The 20,749-nt window shown below is 41.3% G+C and overlaps 1 protein-coding gene across 1 annotated transcript in view; it reads left to right on the top strand.

Annotated features, from left to right (window-relative positions):
• CARD11 (caspase recruitment domain family, member 11) overlaps window positions 1-14,345 on the top strand; it is a 47,734-nt gene extending 33,389 nt beyond the window's left edge. Inside the window, exons 12-24 of the mRNA XM_009320032.1 lie at window positions 463-566; window positions 3,288-3,340; window positions 4,127-4,259; window positions 4,830-5,031; window positions 5,879-6,005; window positions 7,121-7,361; window positions 7,775-7,871; window positions 8,932-9,027; window positions 9,982-10,114; window positions 10,672-10,851; window positions 12,020-12,144; window positions 13,038-13,153; window positions 13,714-14,345. Of these exons, the coding sequence (XP_009318307.1) occupies window positions 463-566; window positions 3,288-3,340; window positions 4,127-4,259; window positions 4,830-5,031; window positions 5,879-6,005; window positions 7,121-7,361; window positions 7,775-7,871; window positions 8,932-9,027; window positions 9,982-10,114; window positions 10,672-10,851; window positions 12,020-12,144; window positions 13,038-13,153; window positions 13,714-13,918 (1,812 nt within the window). The 3' untranslated portion in view covers window positions 13,919-14,345. The remainder of the gene's footprint in view (window positions 1-462; window positions 567-3,287; window positions 3,341-4,126; window positions 4,260-4,829; window positions 5,032-5,878; window positions 6,006-7,120; window positions 7,362-7,774; window positions 7,872-8,931; window positions 9,028-9,981; window positions 10,115-10,671; window positions 10,852-12,019; window positions 12,145-13,037; window positions 13,154-13,713) is intronic.
• The last annotated feature ends 6,404 nt before the right edge of the window (window positions 14,346-20,749 follow it).

Here is a 20,749-nt window from a genome sequence, read left to right as displayed (position 1 = left end):
TCCAGTGTACTAGATTAATAATTTAAAGTATGGAGATCTGTATTTTTCTTCCTCATTCCTACTGCTCATATATGTAAGTAGACATACATTCCGCTTTTCATCCTCTTCCTCCTATATGTCAGCTGTGCAACAAATACGCCACACACCAAGGGTAAGGTTAAAACTGGTAAATCAGCCAGTCATGTGGTCACAGAAAAAGGTACTGTGCCAGAACACAAGCTGTGCATATTGCTACAATACTGGAGTATATGAATATGAATATTGAATTCATATACTGGAGTATATGAATATGAATGCTTTTGTATGTAGCATTCTGCACATCCAGAATCAATTTTTCTTACTGTTGTGTGTGCTTCACAGTACAGAGTACCACTGGCAAGCTAGCAGGCTAATGCTTCTGTAAGTTAGAAATGATAGCACATTTAAGACAGATAACCTTTCTGTTGCTTTTTTTTTTAAAAGCAAACCCTGCGAAATCGCAACGACAGCATCATGTCTACCACTCCTGAGCCTCCAGGAAATGATTCAATAGTCCGACGTTGCAAAGAGGATGCCCCTCATTGCAGGTAGGTAGCCACGCTGGTGAAATATGCCCGGAACCTGTTGTCACAAGGAGGAGGCAAAGATGGCCTTAGATGTCCTTGTGTCTGTCTCTGGCTGGAGAGCTTCTACTGGGCAGCAGGACTGACTTGCTAAACATCTCAGGGCTGCAGTCCTTCATCCCTAATTTTGTCCAAAACACTCAGGAGTCTCTGATAGTTCAGCTGGGATGAATGACACAGTGATATCGCTGCAGCATTGATTTTTTTAATGTACATAATAAGAAACAGTACTGAAACGACTAGGCACCAATGCTATTGGCGAATGTGCTCTACCTTTGTAGACTGAGATGGCTTCACTTTTTGCTTCTCAGCTCCATGCTGCCTGTGTCTGTGTCCCTGTCCTTTCTCCTTCTCTCAAAGCCCCTCCTTCTCTTCTATAAACTGCCAAAATAGTGCTTGAATGTCTGTGAGGAATGGGGGAGAAAACTGGGGGAAGGAGGTGTTTTTTGTTGGGCTCAGGGCTCTGTATCTCAGCATAGAGATGAGGGGAGAGAGATGCGTTGCCCTCTGCTTCACCTTCTGCTGCAGCTTCCACCTCTGTCCAGTCATGGCCCTGCGGACTTCCCCCGCGAGTGAAATCGGATCAGCTGGGGAATGGGAAGTTGGTGGCGGGAAGGAGAGGGACCTTGCCTGCCGCACAGTCCCCTAAGTGGCACTGGCCCCTTTTCTAAAAGGTTTATAGCAATGCCATACTTGGACATACTGTTTCGGTGTTGGTGTCAGTAGCATCAGTGTTTGTATCAGAAATATCAGAAGATACAAATACATTCCCTAAAGGTCCCAAGCAGAAGGAGAAAAGAACGAAGCCCAAGCAAACTGATTTAGAAGAAAGCAATATATGTGGAGGGTTTAGATCTTTATCAGATCTATTTTTTAGATCTAATCTTTATTAGAACTATGTTTAAATTTTTAATGCTTTTCAAAACAAACTCGTCTCTGGCAGACTGCCGCTTTTGGCTCTTTTTCTCTGTGTAGAGATTTGCAAAACAGCTTTCCATTGAGGGCACCCTCAGCTAGTTCTCCCACACAATTTTCTAGGCTGCTGAGGATTTAGGCAGAGTTTATTCTAGTCTTCCTTAGGTTCTTCTATATTGTCCTAAAAGCCCCTTTTTAAAGTGTGTTGCATTAATTCAATATGGAGAAAAAGGGTTGGTTTGTTAATGATTTGAATGTTTCATGTTTCAGGTGCTTAATTTCGAAAGCCTTTGGCATGCCTGAACATTTAAATATTTGCAGTATATTACAGAATGCAGTAAAGATTACATGGATATTATTCATCTTGTGGACTTAGTTCACTACAGCTCTGACTATATCCTGTTCCATATGTTAAGGCATTGGAAGACTGAGCTGTATTGAAATCTGAAAACTTTCCTCATATTAGAGACTTTTTCCCACTGGCGTGTGGAAGGAAAAGGTACCCTGGAGCAAGGTCTGAATGTGGCCTTACTTTTTTGAGCTAATAATCACTAAAGTCAAATAACTCAAGAGCATGCCCAAAAGTTCACTGTAGTTTATAACTTCATAATTAGCCTGCTAAGGTTTTTTAACTTGTTTGTGAACATAATAAAAAATAATTGCTATTTGCATGCCAAGTTGCAGGTTTCACAGTTCATCTGATCTTGATTTGTGTGAAAAAAAAGGTGAGATCATAATTTAATGTGTAGGAAAAGGTGTATTATTTCCCTGCTTATGCATGGTGTAAAAATAGCTGATTGTCCCCGAACTGGCTGCAAAAATTCACCCTTCACCTGAAGCCAAATATGAGGAATATCAGCTCCGCAGGAGACCTACAAATCATTCTGAATAGGAAAAACAACAAACTGTTATTTAAACAGCTTGGCAACCAAAGGACATGCTTTAATATAGTCCTACTAGTGAAGCAGCCACTCACTTGGCTGGACATCCCCAATATCCCTTTAAGAGCAAAATTTTGGTGAATTTTAACTGTTTGTGTTTAAGGCCAACCAATCTAGTCACCCTTAACAGGAAAGGTTGTGTCAGTGGGAGCTGGACGGGGACCAGAGCTGTGGCAGAAGAGTTTCTGTGCAGAAGCTTGCTACACCTTGCCATTCTGTTACTGTAGGTATCTGAGTAACCATGCAAGGTACCGTTAAGCTGTTATAAAATGCTTCAAGGACTTTAAATCAAGCAGGTAAATTACTCCTTCACTGCCGCACCTCAGTCACTTCCCTTGCATTCACTCTGTTTGTCAGTGAGCTTCTGACATTTTTGATCTATCATGGAAAAAAAACATGCTGCGGTATCTATACAGCAGGTATTATGCAACCATTTATCTCAGTGCTGAAGCAGGTGTGGTGTAAGTCACACGTATGAGACCATCAGTCAGCAGCTTCCCTTTGTTTTCAGCAATATCTTCATTCCCTCGCTGCTGTTAGCAATTCTTCCTTCTGAACCTTCTTGCTGTTTCACGTGCTTCCCATGTTGGCTGACACATAATGTCTGCCTGTCAACTTCCCTGGGCCCACAAGTATGCTACTTGCTTATTTTGTTGCAGCTGCACCATTGCCTGATGCAACACCTCCAACATCTTTCTTTTTCACAGAAAAAGTTCCTCCTTCAGAACTTAATGAAATCTGCTGAAAGTTGGAAAGTGAACAGCTTTCTCTCTCTCTCTCTCTCTCTCTCTCTCTCTTCCATTATCTCATGCTTTGTTTTTAATTCTAGCCTGGTTGAAGAGGACAATGACAGCTTTGGATATGATGCTTTGGAGCTAGATGGTAAGCAAGACAATATCATGTGTACAGTTTAACTATGAGATCTGTGTGATTAGCTCACCAGCTACAGATACTGTCAAACAATCAACTCCTGGTCTAAAAAAGATGGGACACATAGTCTGAGAAAAAATCAAGTCAGTTCATCATAACAAGAAAACAAAGGGGCAACTAAGGGTGAGAAGAAGAAAGCAGTTATTCCTGAAGAACTAAGTGGGAGAAGGATTAGACTGAATGAATAGATGGAGGGTGCTTGGCTGAGGTCTGCAGGTTGATAAGACCTCCAGCCTTAAAATGAGGAAAGCATCAGATTGAGAGGGGAAAGAGTAGAGAAGACAGAGCCAGACTCTTCTCAGTGCTACCCAGTGACAGGAGAAGAGACAATGGGCACAAACTAAGGAACAAGCGATTCCATTTAAACAGAAAAAAAAAAGGTTTTTTACTGTGAGGGTGGTCAAACACTGGAACAGGGTTGTCCAGAGAGGTTGACTAGTCTCCATCCTTGGAGATATTCAAAACCCAACTGGACAAGCCCTGAGCAATCTCCTCTAGCTGACCCTGCTCTGACAGTCTCCAGAGGTCCCTTCCAACTTGCTGTTCTGTGAGAGTGATCAGGTAGGTCCAGTAAGCAAGACGAGTATTCCTTGCGATGGGCTGTGGACATGAATCATGCCTCTGCATCAGGAGTTTTCCCCTTCAGCTTTGGCTGAGATCAATCAAACATCCATTTTCCCCTTTTCCATCTTTGTCACTCTATCTAGCACTCATTTTCATTCTTCTTACTCTTTTCAGATGACAGTCATGACAGGCAGTCGCATGGAGCTCCTTCGGTGCACTCTTCCTCTTCTTCTCATCAGTCGGAAGGCCTGGATGCCTATGAGCTTGAGCACGTCAACTCCATATTTAGAAAGTTCTCTCTGGAAAGGTATTTGAGATGCCAGTTTACCTACCTTAGACAGAGACTGAGGGGAAAGGCTACTATAGTAGAGATCCTCCATTTATCTATTAGTTTCTGAAGATATAACGGCAGGAATGTGATGTCACAAGTTGTTATTTGACACAAATATCTCATGATACTGTGCTAAGTCTTTACTTCTTTACGTCGGCAGCAGTATAACGTTATTTTGGAGCCCTTTCATATCCTGTAAACCAATGAAGGTCATCCTAAAATTTCAAAAAACTTCAAGGCAGACAAAATGTTCTAGAGGCTTAAATTTATCCTTGTGACCTTGTTATCTTGCTGCCACAGGTTGCTAGGTGAGGTACTACTATACATCTGAGATATTCAGTCATGTCAGAGCACTTGAAGCTATCCAGATGCTCTTCTCCAGAACTTATGCAGTAATGAGAACGGTTTCTTTTAGAGTCCTTAGATCCTAGTGCTTGATAACACTAAAAGTTTATTTATGTCTCTCATTTATCATGCATGCATTTAACTCTGGAGTGGTAGCTAAAAGCTGAGATAACTAACTGTTACTTCCTTTCGTGAACACAGACCGTTTCGTCCCTCTGTCACATCTGTCGGTCGCATTAGAAACTCCTGCCATACTATCCAGCGCATAACACTGAACGGAGACAGTCTCAATTCAGAAATCACTCTGGTTGGGGGTAATGATAAAGGGAGCTTTATTAGCTCTGTCAAGACAGGATCACTTGCAGAGAAAGCAGGCCTTCGGGAGGGACACCAAATCCTACTGGTAAGCATAAAATAATCGGCAAATAGTATTGGATGTCTGTCCACCTACATGTGTGCACGCTCATCGTAATACTTTCCTTTGTTTCTTCTTTCATCTTGTATTAATGCCAAAGCATAAGACTCATGCAGAAGAAGATCTGCTATTGACTATGAAAATATGGGAGAATAGTATTCATGGTCATCCAACACACGCAACACACGTTTGCACCCTACAGTAGCTCTGTATGGAAGAGATTAGAGCAACTGATGCTTTCTTTAATGCTGTATTGTATAGTACAGCCCCTTTGAAAAGGCTAGAATGAGATTTACTCTCAACTTCCCCGTACTTTCCTGCCTGAAAGGAAGTTCATGCTACTTAGCTTAGCACGATGACTCCTAAACCGTTCTTTAGAGTGGCTTATCCTGGGACTGGACATGTTATGAACAGAAATGGATACAGCTGCAATATGAATGGAAAGAAGGGCTGCACACCTGCATAGCTGTCCCCAGCATCTCATAAGCAGGAGTTCAACGGTGCTTCTGCTAAGTTGCTCTTTGCTTAGTTTTCCCTCCGTTGCCAAAGTTCCCAAACCATTTTCCTATTAAAATGCCTCCAAGGGGAAAAAAAACCACAACTAGATATTCCTGCACTACTTACTACTGGGATTGTCAAAGAGCTGCAGTTCTGCGGACTGCTAGCATTCTTAGTTTGAGAGAAAAGAAATTACATAATTAGAATGTAATCTGCATCCCCATAGCAAAGTATCTGCATTGTTTAATCAGAAAAAGATTATGCTGCGTAAAAAAAATGGTATAATTGACTCATAGATTGAACCTGCACTGGAGAGTAATATTTCTTTCATATCTAGTTGGAGGGCTGCATCAAAGGGGAGAATCAGAGTGTTCCCTTGGATACTTGCACAAAGGAAGAAGTTCACTGGACAATTCAGAGGTGCAGTGGTCCAGTAACACTCCAGTATAAATCAAATCACGAAGGTAAGACCAAAAGTATTTCTCATCTAAAATAGTCCCAGGTCCATTATAGTAACTAGTGTGGATGAGAATGACAGAACCAGAATATCCTTTGTATTGGTATAAATCTGGGGCGTGTCTGCTGGTGTTAGAGGTACTCTGTGTAACGGCTCCAGCTTTTAGCTTTGTGACTGAGAACAAAAAAAGCCCATATGCTTGTCACTACAGGACTCTGAAGAATTCACATGGTGGGCCAATAATGACATGATTCACAAAACACATTCAAGCTTATTTTTATGTACAGTTTTCTGCAATACAGTGTGGTGAGCTGAATCGTCTTTATCCAGCTGAAGTCGATTTAGCATTTACCTGATGGAGTTGCTCTGTTTATTACCTTTGTGGCTTTCTCTTCTCTTTAACAGCTGGAGTTCATGTGTGGTGAACAGAACTTGATTTTAGTGTTCATGGCCTGTAATGATAATTTGAAGTTATGGATCAAAAATTACATTCCAAAATCCATTTTTTACTGGTGTATATAAATTTGTGGTTTTTTTTTTTTTAATGCTGGTTAGAGAATTTCAGCTGCATAGATCACACAGGAAGTGATGTCTTTGATTTTCTTTGATGTTTTTGAAGGTAGGAAAGACTGTTGAAATTTTTTTTGAGCACCACTTAACTGCAGATAAAGCATGTTATAGATTGTGGGAGTGCCAATTAGAGCTAATAAGAAAGGGAATAGCTTGTCATTAAAACTGGTGGCAGAACTCAAGCTGTACTTACAGCATAGAGCTATAGCTGTGTCTGCATCTTTGCTGAGAAGTTCTCTGTTTCACAGATCATGTGTGGAGTACTGAAAATGGAGTTACCTAAAACTATCATTATGATGAGAATATTCTCACAGGTTCTGATTCCAGCAGCCAGAGCTGTTTCTGAATCAATGCCCCAGTAGTGTCTTTAAGGTGCAGGCCCCTAACCTTGTTGTAACTAGTGCCATTAGCACTCTAGAAGTATTAACCCTCTCTAGGAGGAGCCTCAGAAGTTTGTGCTGTGTGCTTCTCCCAGAGGATGCCCAGGAGTGCAGCAATGCTGAGGTTTGACCAGCAGCTGATCACGCTTCACCCCTTCCTTCGTTGCTGCAGGTTACCGAAAACTGCTGTCAGAACTGGAGGAAGGGCTTATCACATCAGGGGACTCATTTCATATCCGCTTGAATCTGAACATCTCCAGCCAGCTGGACTGCTGTTCCCTGTCAGTGAAATGTGATGAGATTGTTCATATTCTGGACACCATGTACCAGGGGAGGTGTGAGTGGCTGTGTGCCAGAGTTGATCCTTTCACGGACAGGGATCTGGAAATGGGGACCATTCCCAGCTACAGCAGGTGGGTGTAATGCTGAGTGACCACGACTGAGAGCAGCGGTTCTGTAAACAGGGAAATTAACCACTGCTGTAAGGAAAGAGGTATATGCCTTAATTTTTGAGGTGAGGCCTGGTGATGTTAAACTGTAATATGAGCTATAAAGCTTTAGAAAGGAGACTCCAGATGTTACCTGAAAGAATAATGTGGGTTTCTCAAAAAGTAGCATAAAAAAATATTCCATGGAGATTCTTTAATCCTTAACTGCACTGCAGTCCTGCTCATTATTTTGTTCCTGCATTTACTGTGTGGTTCAGTCAGTCCTCACCGCTATTTCTATTCAATCTTTTCTGTAGGCACAGACCCATTGCAGTCCAGCCTTCTTCTGAGTGGTTTCAAAGATCTCTTGATCTATGTGATTCCATCCTTTCTTTCAGAGCCCAGCAACTTCTTTTGGTGAAGCTGCAGCGGCTGATGCACAGAGGAAGCAGAGATGAGACAGAAAGCTCATATAATACCCTTCGGGCACTCCGGGTAAGTATCTGCAAACAAGGTCTTTTTAACACCTGTTACTCCACTGCTACTTCTTGTTCATTATGTTAATTTTACAGGAAGTCCTGTTTACACTCTGTGTAGGTTTTGATTGTCCCAGGCAATGGGATTTATTATGTTTGCTTTAAATAATACTGTCCCTGGCAATGGACCTAGCTCTGGCATGCTATTAACCCTTCCAGCTATGAGGGAGTACACTTTAAAAGTCTAATATCTGTTCTGTGTCTTAGTTAATCCTTTTCAGTCTTCTCTGCCTGTAAGCCTCTAATGCATCTTCATATCCACATGAGGAAGAAGCTGTGTCCTTGGAGTTAATAATCAGAATTATTTCCCTCCTACTGTGAACAAGCATCTCATCCACAGAGCTATCATTGTCCCATATTAGAAAGACCTGCCTCTTCCAACCTACACGCTATGGAGAGAAGTGGGATTATCAGGTTTTCACACACAACTGCCCTGCCGATTTCTCCTTTTCGCTCAGTGAAAGTAATTTGATTTTTCTTTCTTTAGACCCAAGAATTCCATCTTTACATAATGAAAAACTAACTTCCTGGTGTATTAGTTACCATAAGTTATTTTTAGAGCTCAGGAGACATAGATGCTTCTAGCATTTGCAGAGACACTGTAGCCACTGCTTGTATTTGATTTCAGTCAAGGTTAAGTGTCATGCATTCCTCCTGTACTCCAGTCCCCACTGATCAAAGGGACAGAGATCACTGGCAGAGATGCTAGTGAAAGCAAAAGCTTTGCATGCTATTTCTTGGTGCAGAAATTACCTCTTTCATAAGCTGTGGAGTGCAGTGTCCTGTGAAGAAAGGAATGTGGAAGAGCAGTAACAGAAGCGGTGTTTCTCAGCGTAGGCCATGCTGTGTCTACCGTTTGCTTAGAACATTGTATTTGGAATAGATATGACTCAATCACTATCCCTTGTATTGGAAATACAAAATATCTGCTTTTGCTTGTTCTGTTTCTCAAATGCTGTGATTTAAAAAAAAAAAAGGGGGGGGGAGGAAAGAAAAATTCCTGTGTTATTTTTTACTAGAATACATTGCAGCCAGAGGAGCCTGCCCCACAGAACGACCCAAAAGCCAGCCCTCGCCTATCCAGAGCAAGCTTTCTTTTGGGCCAAATATTACAGGTAATAAAGTTCAAATCCCCAATGCAATGTCTGAAATAGTGGATCTGAACAGCAGATATTGTCAGGCTATCCTAATCTCCCCAGAAACCCCACCTCAGGTATAGAGGTTGTATGAGGATTTCTTCCTATCAAAAAGAGATTTAATATATGAAAAAGATGAATAGGTTGTGTTTTCTAACTGCTCTTGTGACATGGGGTGTTTATTTTTAAGTGCATGCCTTCCATTACTAATGTAGCTTGATGGATCAAACATGTCTGCCATCAGAAGCTGAAATGTGTTTTGCTTGAACCATAAGGACAAATCCATTGGGCTAGACCAAATCCCCAAGTCTCTGTGAGATGAGGTTCCATCAGAAAACAGTCCTTTAATTGTAGGTCAGTGACTCTGAGAGTGACAGAGACTGTGTGGGTGAAGGACAAAAAAGTCTTGTGAAGGAAGATGGTTGTGAAGGTTAGCAAATATACAGGAGGAGGAATTAATATTTGAATAGAGGAATAGTTGGGTGGATGGGGAATGAAAGCAGAAAGCCTATTTCTCGGTGTAAAAATGTGCCATTTAGGAGGTTTTAAGTCTCTGTGGCACTGCAAAGAAGAGGCAGAGTTTGGGGCATAACCTGTGACACATTTGTGCAAATACTCAGAGTGCATATGTTACTCTGCTGTGGACACATCAGTGCTTGTACTGGTGATAGCAGGGAGCTCTGCGAAGAAAAAGAACGTGCCTCATAAGAGCAGAGAACAAAATAAGAAATCCCAAAAGGGATTAACAAAGGCTCTGAATCAGATCTATGATATTTAAAGAGCCTTAGAATTCAGTCAACAGATCTATGGAGTCCTGGCTTTGATAGACGTAGGTAATTCAGATCTCATAGATAACAAGTGTGGGCTGATGAATACATGGCAGAATAAAGAATGTAAGAAATGAGGGTCAAATCTCTTTGTTCACCTTTTCAGTTTGTCAGTAGGTCTGAAAACAAATATAAGCGTATGAATAGCAATGAGCGAGTCCGTATCGTCACTGGCTGGCCCTCTGATCTGGCACGGACCTCATCTGAAGCAAAGAAGCCGTTGCCTGATAAACTGGAAGGTATGGATATAAAATAGTAATAGCTTTTACACACATGGCACTGATATAAAGGCTGTCTACATAACAGCATGGCTGTGAAAAAATGTCATAGGTCTTTCCCATTACTAGCATCTAATGGTCCACTCTGTGCCAAAATTCGACAGCATCTGTGACCAAAACACTGATTTTGCTAAAAGTGCTTGGAGCACTAAGCCTTCATGAGCAAGTTTAGGACACTGAAGCTTCCTGTTTGGTTGGCAGTTCTTCCTAGATGCTTTCTTGCTCTTTGTCCAAAAACATTTAACTCAAAGTAAGTCAAGCTAATAAGCAGAAAGATTCTCCAAGTAAGTGTCCTGTTAAACTATTAATTAATCTCTTGAAAGCAAAAGGCACTTGAATTATTTATTATTAGGTTGGACATCATACTACTGGATATATAGTAAAGACAACCCTGGCAAGAGAGAAAGGAGGACTAGTATGACTAACTGTGTCATTTCTGGTTTGTGTGTTTCTCCTTCTTTTTCTCCAAATACCGATGGAGAGGAAACCAGAGGATAAATGTCTTGTTCTTTACTCAGATTTGGATTCCAAAAGTGAAATCAATAAGAGGCTCAGTCTGATCCCTTATAGCTTGGTGAGACCAATCCACTGTGAGCGCAGGCGCCCCGTACTTTTCACCCCCACCATGCTTGCCAAGACCTTGGTACAGAAGCTTCTCAACTCTGGAGGTGCCCTGGAATTCAACATGTGCAAGCCAGGTAATGGGATAAAAGAGGACCATGACTGTTAACCCTCAGTGTTGAAAATATGAACATATATATATATATATATATTTGCATGCACACACACGTAGGGGCGCACATGTGATAGTTGCTTGAGGTAATTCAAGTCACATCAGAGTGATGTGTAGCTATAAATCCTGCTTTTTGAGAATATCTGAGATATTTGAATGTTTTTGAGACAGCCAGTGCACATGGTTATGAGATTCTGTGTCTATGAATATTATCTGTGTGTATGCTGTGTGGTTGCTAGGATGCCCCTCAGAGACTGAAATGCTGTGAGTGCTCTTTCTGTTTGCATACTGTTTGCATACTGCATATCTAGGCAATGTGAAATTTTGATTAATTTGTTTCTAGTATTTGCTATTATGAGGAATATCTTCCCTAGAGCGACTTTAGGTTTCTGTCTCATCCAAGGCTGTGAAGATTGTGCATTTGATCTACTCGAAAGACTGATTTTCTTCCATGCTAAGTATTTACTATTAAAGCAATGCAGTACCGTGATTGCTGTAGGGCAGGATTGTATACAGCACAGCATTAAACACAGCTGACGTTTCATTTTTACACTAATATTGAATACCCACCGCACAGTACACAGTCTTACAGTTATCCAGACAGAGAAACTGAAAAGTTAAGTATTATAATAAATATCCCCTGTCTTGCAACATAAAACAAAACCTTTGATGTAGAGCTGCAACTCACAAGGGGGCCAGTATCACAGATTGCAACCTAAGCCAAATTTTTTGAAACTTTAAACACAAATGTTGGAACACTAAATCCTTGTTTTAGGAGCCTATACTGAAGAGACCTTCTTTTTTTAGCACTTCTCAGCATCCTCCAGCCCTGAAATGTTACTGTATAACATTAGGTGCTGGAATTGTATTTACTGTTTTAATTTAATGCCTTCATAGTGTTGTAGTAATTGCCCAAGGACTCATTGGTGCAGGATATAGCGGAGATGCTCAGCTGTGATCAGATTAAGCTTTAATTGAATTCAATGGAAGAAATGAGGCAGCTGTTAAGACAATTCATTGCTTGTCTTCTTTCCCTGAACCATCCTTACGTCCTATGTGAAGTACTACTGGATAGTTTTCTGGTGTTCTGTAGTTGTAATCTTGATTTTGTCGTCATCCACACCTCTTTCCAGATATTGTAACAAAGGAAGAGTTCTTAAGGAAGCAAAGAACAGAGACTATCATCTTCAGCAGAGAAAAGAATCTGAACACATACGAATGTATTGTACCTGCCAATATTGAGGCTGTCACTGCCAAGGTGCTTAGAGTACTCCGTACCCCTTCAAAAGGCTGTCTGTGAATCTTTCTGCAATATATGTTTCTTCTTGAATAAAAGACTGACCAATTTACAGTTGCATGTTCTCTCTCTTGCCCACCTTCAATCTCAGTCTTATATTTATTCTCCCAAATGGCTTTTATTTGTGCTTTTGCTTTTCCTTTTCTTTTTCATCCTCAGCCATATCCTTTTATATGCTCGCTCATTCTCTGTGATGACCCACATTGATGCAGCAAAATATGCTTTCATTTTCTATGCTGCATCCCTTATTCAGTTCCTTTTCATATCATAAGTATATATAAATGTGCGAGAGAGTAAGAGATACAAGGACTTAGACAAAAGAAAGGATAGCCTGAAACACAGACACAGGGGTGTACAGTACAAAGATAACAATGTCAAAGACAGAGATCTTATATCAAGTAGGGTGGATTTGATGCACAGCATGGAAAAAAGGAGAATTAAAGTGATGGTTTTTTCTCTCACAAGTAGTTGCAGTAGCTGTTCTCTCTGAACAAAGAGCAAGTATGTGTGTTTGTGTATATATGTAAAACTGGTATTTTGCCATACTCTTCATCTTAGATCAACCCATTTCTATTTTAAACCTTTTCAGAAAGCTATTAAGCTCAGCTGTTATTTGACTGACTAGTTGTAAACCAGTGGGAGGAGTATATATACATTACATTAGATGTAATGTATATTACATTACATCTAAATATACATTAGACTTTAAATGTATATTTGATTAAAAGGTTTTAAATCAGTACAGTGGTAAATGGAGAGCTTTTCAGCTGATCCCATAAGGTATGGATCCCTTTATCTCGAGATTCCACAGCAGTGAATGTTCCTTTGTGACACTGTTATGACTTTGTTTTTAGAACAAGCATTGTCTCCTGGAAGCTGGAATAAGCTGCACGAAGGATTTAATCAAAGCCAAGATATATCCTATTGTTCTCTTTATCAGAGTCTCAGAGAAAAACATCAAGAGGTTCAGGTAACATATCAAACCTTTTGCATATTTGATATGCCGTCTTATTCAGTGAATAATTCTTGAGTCCAATAATGTTCTCACTGAGAGAAATAAAGAACCTCTTCTCTCTTCATCCGGTGCTTCTATGTGCACTGTTTCCTCCCGTGACTCCTCCCTGAAATCTTACAACCGGAAAAAGTAGGAATTCCCCAAATCTAGCACTCTCTCACTGTCACTGATAGCAATGAGCATTGTGGGAGGATGAGACTGAAGAACATGTGGTTTTCTCCATGCTCAGCACTCCCACAGCATTTTTTAAGGTAATGCTAGCTGGAAGAGGAAAGGTCGTAAACACTTGCACTCTCCCTGCATTCAGTCCTCTAAAATTGTTTCCCCATAGCAAATATTTTACCTTGGGGGCAGCACGGAGGTAAGGGGAGGATAGACCTGGAGTAGCTGTATTCTCCACTGCTTTTATTGCTTGTATATAGTCAGTAGAAAATAAATTCTTGATGGGACAGCTGGGACTACAGGAGTAACTTAAAATGTAAGACATTTGTTTTTGGTCTGCTCATTTGATACAGGAAACTATTGCCAAAGCCAGAGACTGAAGATGAGTTTTTACGTATGTGCCGTCTGAAGGAGAAAGAACTGGAAGCGCTGCCATGTCTTTACGCCTCTGTAGAAGCAGATGCATGGAGCAGTATTGAAGATCTTATCCGAACGATAAAAGACAGGATCGGAGAAGAGCAGCGTAAAACCATCTGGATAGATGAAGATCAGCTATAAAAAAAAATAATGGAGCTCTTTGGTGACAAAAGGACATACCCAGGTGGAGCAGGGGCTTGCAGAATTCTCTGATCAGGTGCCCGGCACTCACTCCTGTTTCACCCTTGCTGGCTGGGCACTTCCTGCTGGCAGAATGCACGTATGGAATGGAACTGGAGCTGTGTTGAGCAGCCAATGTCTCAGATGCTGGGGATCTAGGATGTGGGTCAGACCAGAGCCACCATCACAACTTCCGACCCACCGGCATCTCTTACGGGACAGCAGCTGTTTAACATGTGAGAAGGACAAAGATCTTGAGAGGGAGCTTGGGGTAATTTATTATGTTGAAAATATGGATCTCATTTGGCTCATTGAAAACTTCTGATGAGGCCAGATAAGTGGAATCTGAGAGGAATAAAGCATGAGGATTGGGCTAAAGGATATGGAATTGAGATGTGCCCCACACACACCCTGAGGTGAGATTCTGAACATACCCAATTAAGGAAGCTGAAGGCTGGTTGGTAGCAACAGAAACACTACCTCTGTTGGCCGTGGCAGCTCTGTAGCTCTGTTTTTCTGTAACCACTTATAATCAGAAGTGAAAAAAATAGCTATTATTCCTGGCATTAATTAAAATGACAATTTCCCCGTCCTTTTTAAACTCCAGTTTTATTTAACAGTTTTGCAGGTTTCCTGTGTAGTCCTGGCACTTACAGGAAAAGAGACTCCACTGTCCCAGTGGCACATGAGATCTTTCCAGATCTGCCAATGTTTCATTGAGTTTATCCCTGCCTCTGCATTGTATTCATTTGTACATCTCTCAATTTTTAACATTTTTTACTTGTGGAAAGTACCATGGTGCCTTCTCCAGACAACAGGTTTTTCTGTTTCTCCACTGAAATCTGTATTTCTCTACAACGTCATTGCCTGCCAACATGCCTGCTCTCAACAGGAGGGACTGCTCTGAGAAGAAGAAAAGGAAAATTTCATAAGCCAGTAATTGCTGCGAGCCACTCAGTCCTTGACCTTTCTGCCGTGACTGACAGCAAGGAGACCAGCAAGCATCACACTGTGCTGTGGCCAAGTAGGATAATATTTTCAGAAGTGTGTACGTGACTTAGAAGATCACATCCCATTTTCAAAAGCGCTTAACTCCTCAGAGAGCTTAAGTTCCACTGATAATGAGTGGGACTTAGACTCCTAAATCTCTTCAGTCTTTTAAAGTTTTTCCTCTATACATTAGACACTGTATTGAGACCGCCAAATTGATTCAATAAACCTGACCGGATAATAATGACTTGCACAACTGCTGATCTGAAATGCAATAAAAATTGACCTACAGATGAAGAGTTGTACATCCCGTTATCCTTAGATCCTTCGTTCCTTGCCATATCCCTCCCTTTTAAGATGCATTTAATAACAATTTTACCTTTGCTTCTGTGTTCATACCAAGTCCCCCATCTTGGTGCTTCAGGCTGGCGTGCAGCAGCTGGCAACAAAAAGACAAACAGAATCTAAGCAAAACATCTGGCCTGGTTGCCCTCACTAGATTGACTGCTAGGTTGTCTTTGCAATGAGCTGCTGATGTTGTGGGCGTCTCTCAAGTAGATTGGGTCAGTTAACGTTGGCTTGTGTGACTGTGCTTTTCTGCTCTTCTCTTTTATGCACATCATTTTTTAACTAATGGTATCTTCTAGAAGTCATTTATGTCACTTTACATCTAACTTTCTGCTGCTGTGTTTCTCAAATTATTAATGTTTGAAAGACTGTTCATAGCAAGCGTTTCTCAGAGAATAGCTCTTCACCTGCCCAATGCCATCTGTTTGGTCTGTGCAAGCACGGGGATACTATTTTGCCATCTCTTTACAAAGTACAGGCTGCATACACAATTTGCAACTCCCTGCAGGGCAAAGAATAACAACCAATTGGTGTATATATAGAATACACTGGATGATTCTTCAGCAATCCTCTGTAGGTCCATCAGAAATAAGAAAGTATCAGTTGGGAAAGCTAAGCCTTTCAGGAACATTTCGCATTCATTCCTAAGGTCCTGATAGTGCAACCTTGTGTAACAGCTGCCTGTGGTTTGTTACTGCCTCTCTTGTGATAGTTCTGAGTTCACAGCTGAGCAATGGGAGGGGCTGTAAGAACATTTCTCAGCTGCTTCAGCAAAAAGTTCAGCCAGGTCAGTGTCAGATCCCTTCAGGATCAACCAGCTGACTGCTGGACAGAGCTCATAAGATGTCCATGTCCCGCTGGCTGTGCTGCCGGGATCAGTAACATCTGGTGGAACGGCTAGAACAGACGGCTAGTGGGGCGGAGAGGATGAAGTATCTCAGACTGCCATGGTTGTTTCTGCAGTGATCTTCTCTCACCACAGCTTTATTTCTGAGCCCTCTTCACACAGACAACAGCTGTGGATGTGATTTATCTCACTTAACTTTAGACGTGGGAAAGTTATATGCCAAAGTCTAAAGGAGGTTCCTTTTACAATGAATGGAGATACACCTCCAAAGAGCTATTTGTCTAACTTACTGTAGATGGCTATCTAATGATGAGATGAATTGCCCTCTGAACTGTCTGGGTTTTTTTCGTGGACTATAGAAAGAAACTAGACAATTAGCCTGGCCTTTAGCATTTAGCTTTTTGATCTGTAATTTAGGACAGCTAAACCACCTAATGGGAAAAGTGGACCAAGAGATTGAGGCAGAGAACAACAAGCGATCTAATTATTTCTGTGAAACAAGAGAGGAGTGAATACATGGAAAAGACTTTTCTTCTTGGTGTCTGAGTACATCTCCTGTAAACTCCCAGCTCTGAAGATACTATAAGGCATTGTGGTTTCCTACTCATGTGATGCAAAGCAACCAGGCTCTGTTAAGTGAAGTTCACTGACAGAGCTGTGTGCTGTAGCCTGCATAACCTTCATCTCTCTTGGACTCGGTAGAGAAGGACTGAAAGCTATATTCTCCCTTGACTTCTGGATGTGAACTCAAAGAACAAATCTATAGCTGGAGCACATTCCCAGAACTGCAGCAGAGCAAAAGGGGCCATTATCATTTACACTAGCCGAGGAGGTGCTTCTGATCTAGACCCAAATGCTGTCCATCTAAACTGGAAGAAATTAACCTCTGCATCTTTTGAAATATGTTCAAATCTACAGGCTTGAAAAGAGGCCATGAAGTTCCCTAAGCATCAGAGTGTTGGAATCAGTGTGGATTCCAAGTCCTGAACTTGCAGATTAGAAGTGCAAACTTGGAACTTGGACTGTAGATTGTTGCAGTATTTTTCATTCTGCTGTCTCACTTGTGAGGCATTGCTTTAAGCTACCAACCACTTCCCTCCTCGCATATACGTGTAATACATACAAACCTGGGCTCCTCATCACATATACAAATGCCCACCTAGGCATAGCCAGCTTCAGTAGTGATTGTACGGTTGAAAAACTGGAAGCAACGATTAAGAAAACAAAATGGAAATTGGAAATGTTGTGTTTGTTATAAACAGTATCACAACGGAATCCAAAGCAGACTCTCAGCCTGATCTCATCAAAGTGTAAAGATGTGACAAGTTTTATGTTGGAATATTCTTTGGGTGTTTTTATATTGTTAGACAGCACTTGGTGTAAGATTTGTGATCAACAACTGGACTTGCAGGTGCCACTGAAATTCAGGTAAATTCTCTAACTTTGTCTAACTCAGCGAAAAAATCAAGTCGCAGACCTGAGTTGGAACTGGATGCCGTGCTTGGACACCAGAGTTTGGACCGAGCTGCCTGACACAGACATGTCTGGATACCAGTTGTATATGTCTATCTGAGGTAAGCAACGTTTACATCAATCCATTTTAAAATCAGCTTACTCAAGGTTTTTAGTTGAAGTCTGGGAACATTTCTCAGCAATCTGTATTTTAAGTTAGAAAAGGAGTTAACAGAAAGTCCAGGCAATTGCCCTATATTTGGTATGCTACTTTTTCTGTAAAAAGGTGTAAAGCCTAGAATAATAACCACCTTTCATCTGTAGAACTGTTTCAAAAACTATTATTGGAAAACTACTTCTTCTTTCCTTTAAGAGTTCACAAGAGCTTGTTGAAAAATTTTCAGATGTAGATTGTTCTTTGGAAAATATCATAGAAAAATTGGCCACTAGAAAATGCAGTTGGAAAATTTTTCAATAGAATATTGTTCTGCTAGAAAATGTGTTTTCATCCAAATCAATTGTCTATGGAAATGTTTCCATTCTAACATTCCATTTTTTAAAAATCTAAGGTATTTCAATAATACGGAAGCAGTCCTTTTCAATACTTCACATACTTTCAATCTTTTACCTAAAAACATTTTTTGTTTTTATTTTTTTCATTTTTATAGTTGAAATATTTTTTAAAGTCTACATTTAAACATTTGATTTGATTGAAACACTTGTTGAAGAAAATTCTGTATTTTATGTTTATATACTACAAAATAATGGAAGTAATGGCTTATAGCTATCATCGGATGTGGTATAATGTCTATGCTCACGAGAAAAAAATCAAACCGAACCTGGCTTTGCATTTTGTTTAACTCTGCTGCTAAAATGATGTATTATGTAAGTCAGTATCATGCAGTTCAGCACATTGGGGGATTGTTGCAGGTAAAAATTTCATGCAAACTTTATTACACAGAATTTGATAGTCCTTTGAATCAGGATTCTGGCTGGAGGCTAAGCTGTCAATCGGTCTGTCTGCAGCACAGACAGCTCTGGCAGTACAATTTGCAAGGGAGTAGGAACACACACAAAGCAGACTTTTGCCTATGAACTTTAAGTGGAAATAGTTGCCAAAGCTGGAAAAATGCCTGTAAACCTGTTAGAGGTTTCTGTATTCTTTTATGCCAAGCTATTTTCATGGCCTAGGGTTCAAAAACTCTGTAGCAAGGATGAAGTCAGAGAGACACTATTCAGGTAGACTGACTTCAGCTCTGAGGGGTTCAGAGCGTGGGAACCCTGGAGCTGTCACGCAGGTTACAACGCTGCATGGGCACATAAGGCTGAGATGTCTAAGCAGCAGTTATTATGCTGTCCCCTGGAGACTAGAAAAGCAAGACACAGTTAAGGGTTTGGGACTGCTGGGAGAGCAACGTTCTAGGATTTTGCAATTATTTGAATTGAGTATGCCAAGTCGTTCAGCATTAATCAGCTTATACTGTGAAGCCTATCAAATGTGTTCCCCTTTGGTGCAGTTGCTATCTCTCTTGCTCTCGTTCAGTTCTGAGAACTGAATAGCATAGCACTATTTTGTGCTATATACCATTAAAAGGTACACAAGAATTCAAGAAAGAAATCACAATTTTACAAAGTTACTTTGTTTTCCCCGTTTCTCCTGTTTGCTCAGTTTCCAGAGTTCTTGTTTGCTCTCCACTCCACACAATGTGCGGGCTGATTCGGGGTTTGTAGCCCTGAGATCCTTCATCAGAGCACTACTCTATGCAGTGGTCTAGCGCACCAAATGATTAAGGAAAGTGTGTAAATTGAAACTGTAATTCCAGAAGAACCGTGTGCTTTACCAGACTTGTCTGTAGAATAAAAAGGAGGCTCTCCCATGGATCAATGGAATGTGCCTTTTGACTTTGGAGACCAAATCCCGGTGTGATTTTTTGGTTCAAGCACAGTGAATATGGTTCTTTTGCTCTGGCAGCTTGGACGGCAGTACAGTCATTGCCTGGGACATCCCTCCTGGCATAGCAGGAGTTACACCGGCACCGCTGTGCAGGAGTCCTGCCCACACAATACCTGGGGGAACTGGGGTAACCATTCTGTCTGACACTTTCCTGAAGAGAAAACCTAATTCAGGCAATGCAGTGCTGAAAGACTATGACACAAAATTTCCTCCCGTATCTTTCAGGTACTGCAGAATTCTGCTGTGCTCCCAGAAATCACACTTGATATTTCTGCAAAACTATCTCTAGCCCTCAGGGATGATCCTGGCCCCAAACACCAAAGCATCTGCCATTCTCACGGACATTCCCCTGACTCCTTCTAGTGTAAATTTTGATCTCTGTCTCTGAGCCTGCAAAAGCAAACAGAAGGCCTCCCATCCCTGTAGTTTTCATCTGTAGAACTAATGCTTTTTTATCAAAAAGGTGTTGTTAACATCTTTGTACAGATAGAGCAAGTGGACAGAGAGCTGATGTGGCTGTCCACACGGGTCAGAGACATGGTTTGGCTCCCCAGCCCCTGCGCAGTCCTGGCTCCCCTCGGTCTACGCTGCTCTAGTCTCAAGACTCTGAACGAGAGTATAATGCGAGTCTGGCAGCTGTATCAAGGATTTGAGTGGTGGCTGCCTTAAGCGGTGAGATTTCTAGTTTGATTTGAGAACCCTACCAGTAAGCCAAGTTAGAACAACAGGAAGCTCATCCACCCTCACTCCCCCGTCTCCTTTTTTCTGTTCCTCTGCTGCAGAAACTTTCTGATGTTCAGATCAGAGGCTCACCAGGGTTAAATGCACCATTAGTCACTGGAAAAAAAGGGAAAAAAAGACCCTTTAAAAGCAGATGGTGGATGACAGAGAACCTGTTTCAGAGTAAATATCTACAACAGCATGGCTGCTTCATCAGATATTAGCATCAAAAGCTGTCTGACAATTTAGCAACAAACAGCAATATTGATTTTCTTCCAAACTGCAGATACAGAAAGACAAAGATGGAGAGATGGCTCTTTCATAGGATCCCCGTCATGCCTGGGCAAATAACAAGACAGGACCGCCAGACAGCAAAGTACCTGCCACACCCAATCCCGTCAGCGTGGTAACAGCAGCCTGCAGGTTAGAGGTTATTAAAGGATACACGAGATAGTTCAGCTCCAGGCCCGTCAGGAGTGTG

This window comes from Pygoscelis adeliae, unplaced genomic scaffold, assembly GCF_000699105.1.
Source record: "Pygoscelis adeliae isolate BGI_AS28 unplaced genomic scaffold, ASM69910v1 Scaffold242, whole genome shotgun sequence".
NCBI classification, from domain to species: domain Eukaryota; kingdom Metazoa; phylum Chordata; class Aves; order Sphenisciformes; family Spheniscidae; genus Pygoscelis; species Pygoscelis adeliae.
Note: the sequence above shows the minus strand (reverse complement) of the source record. Positions and strands in the feature narration are given on the sequence as shown.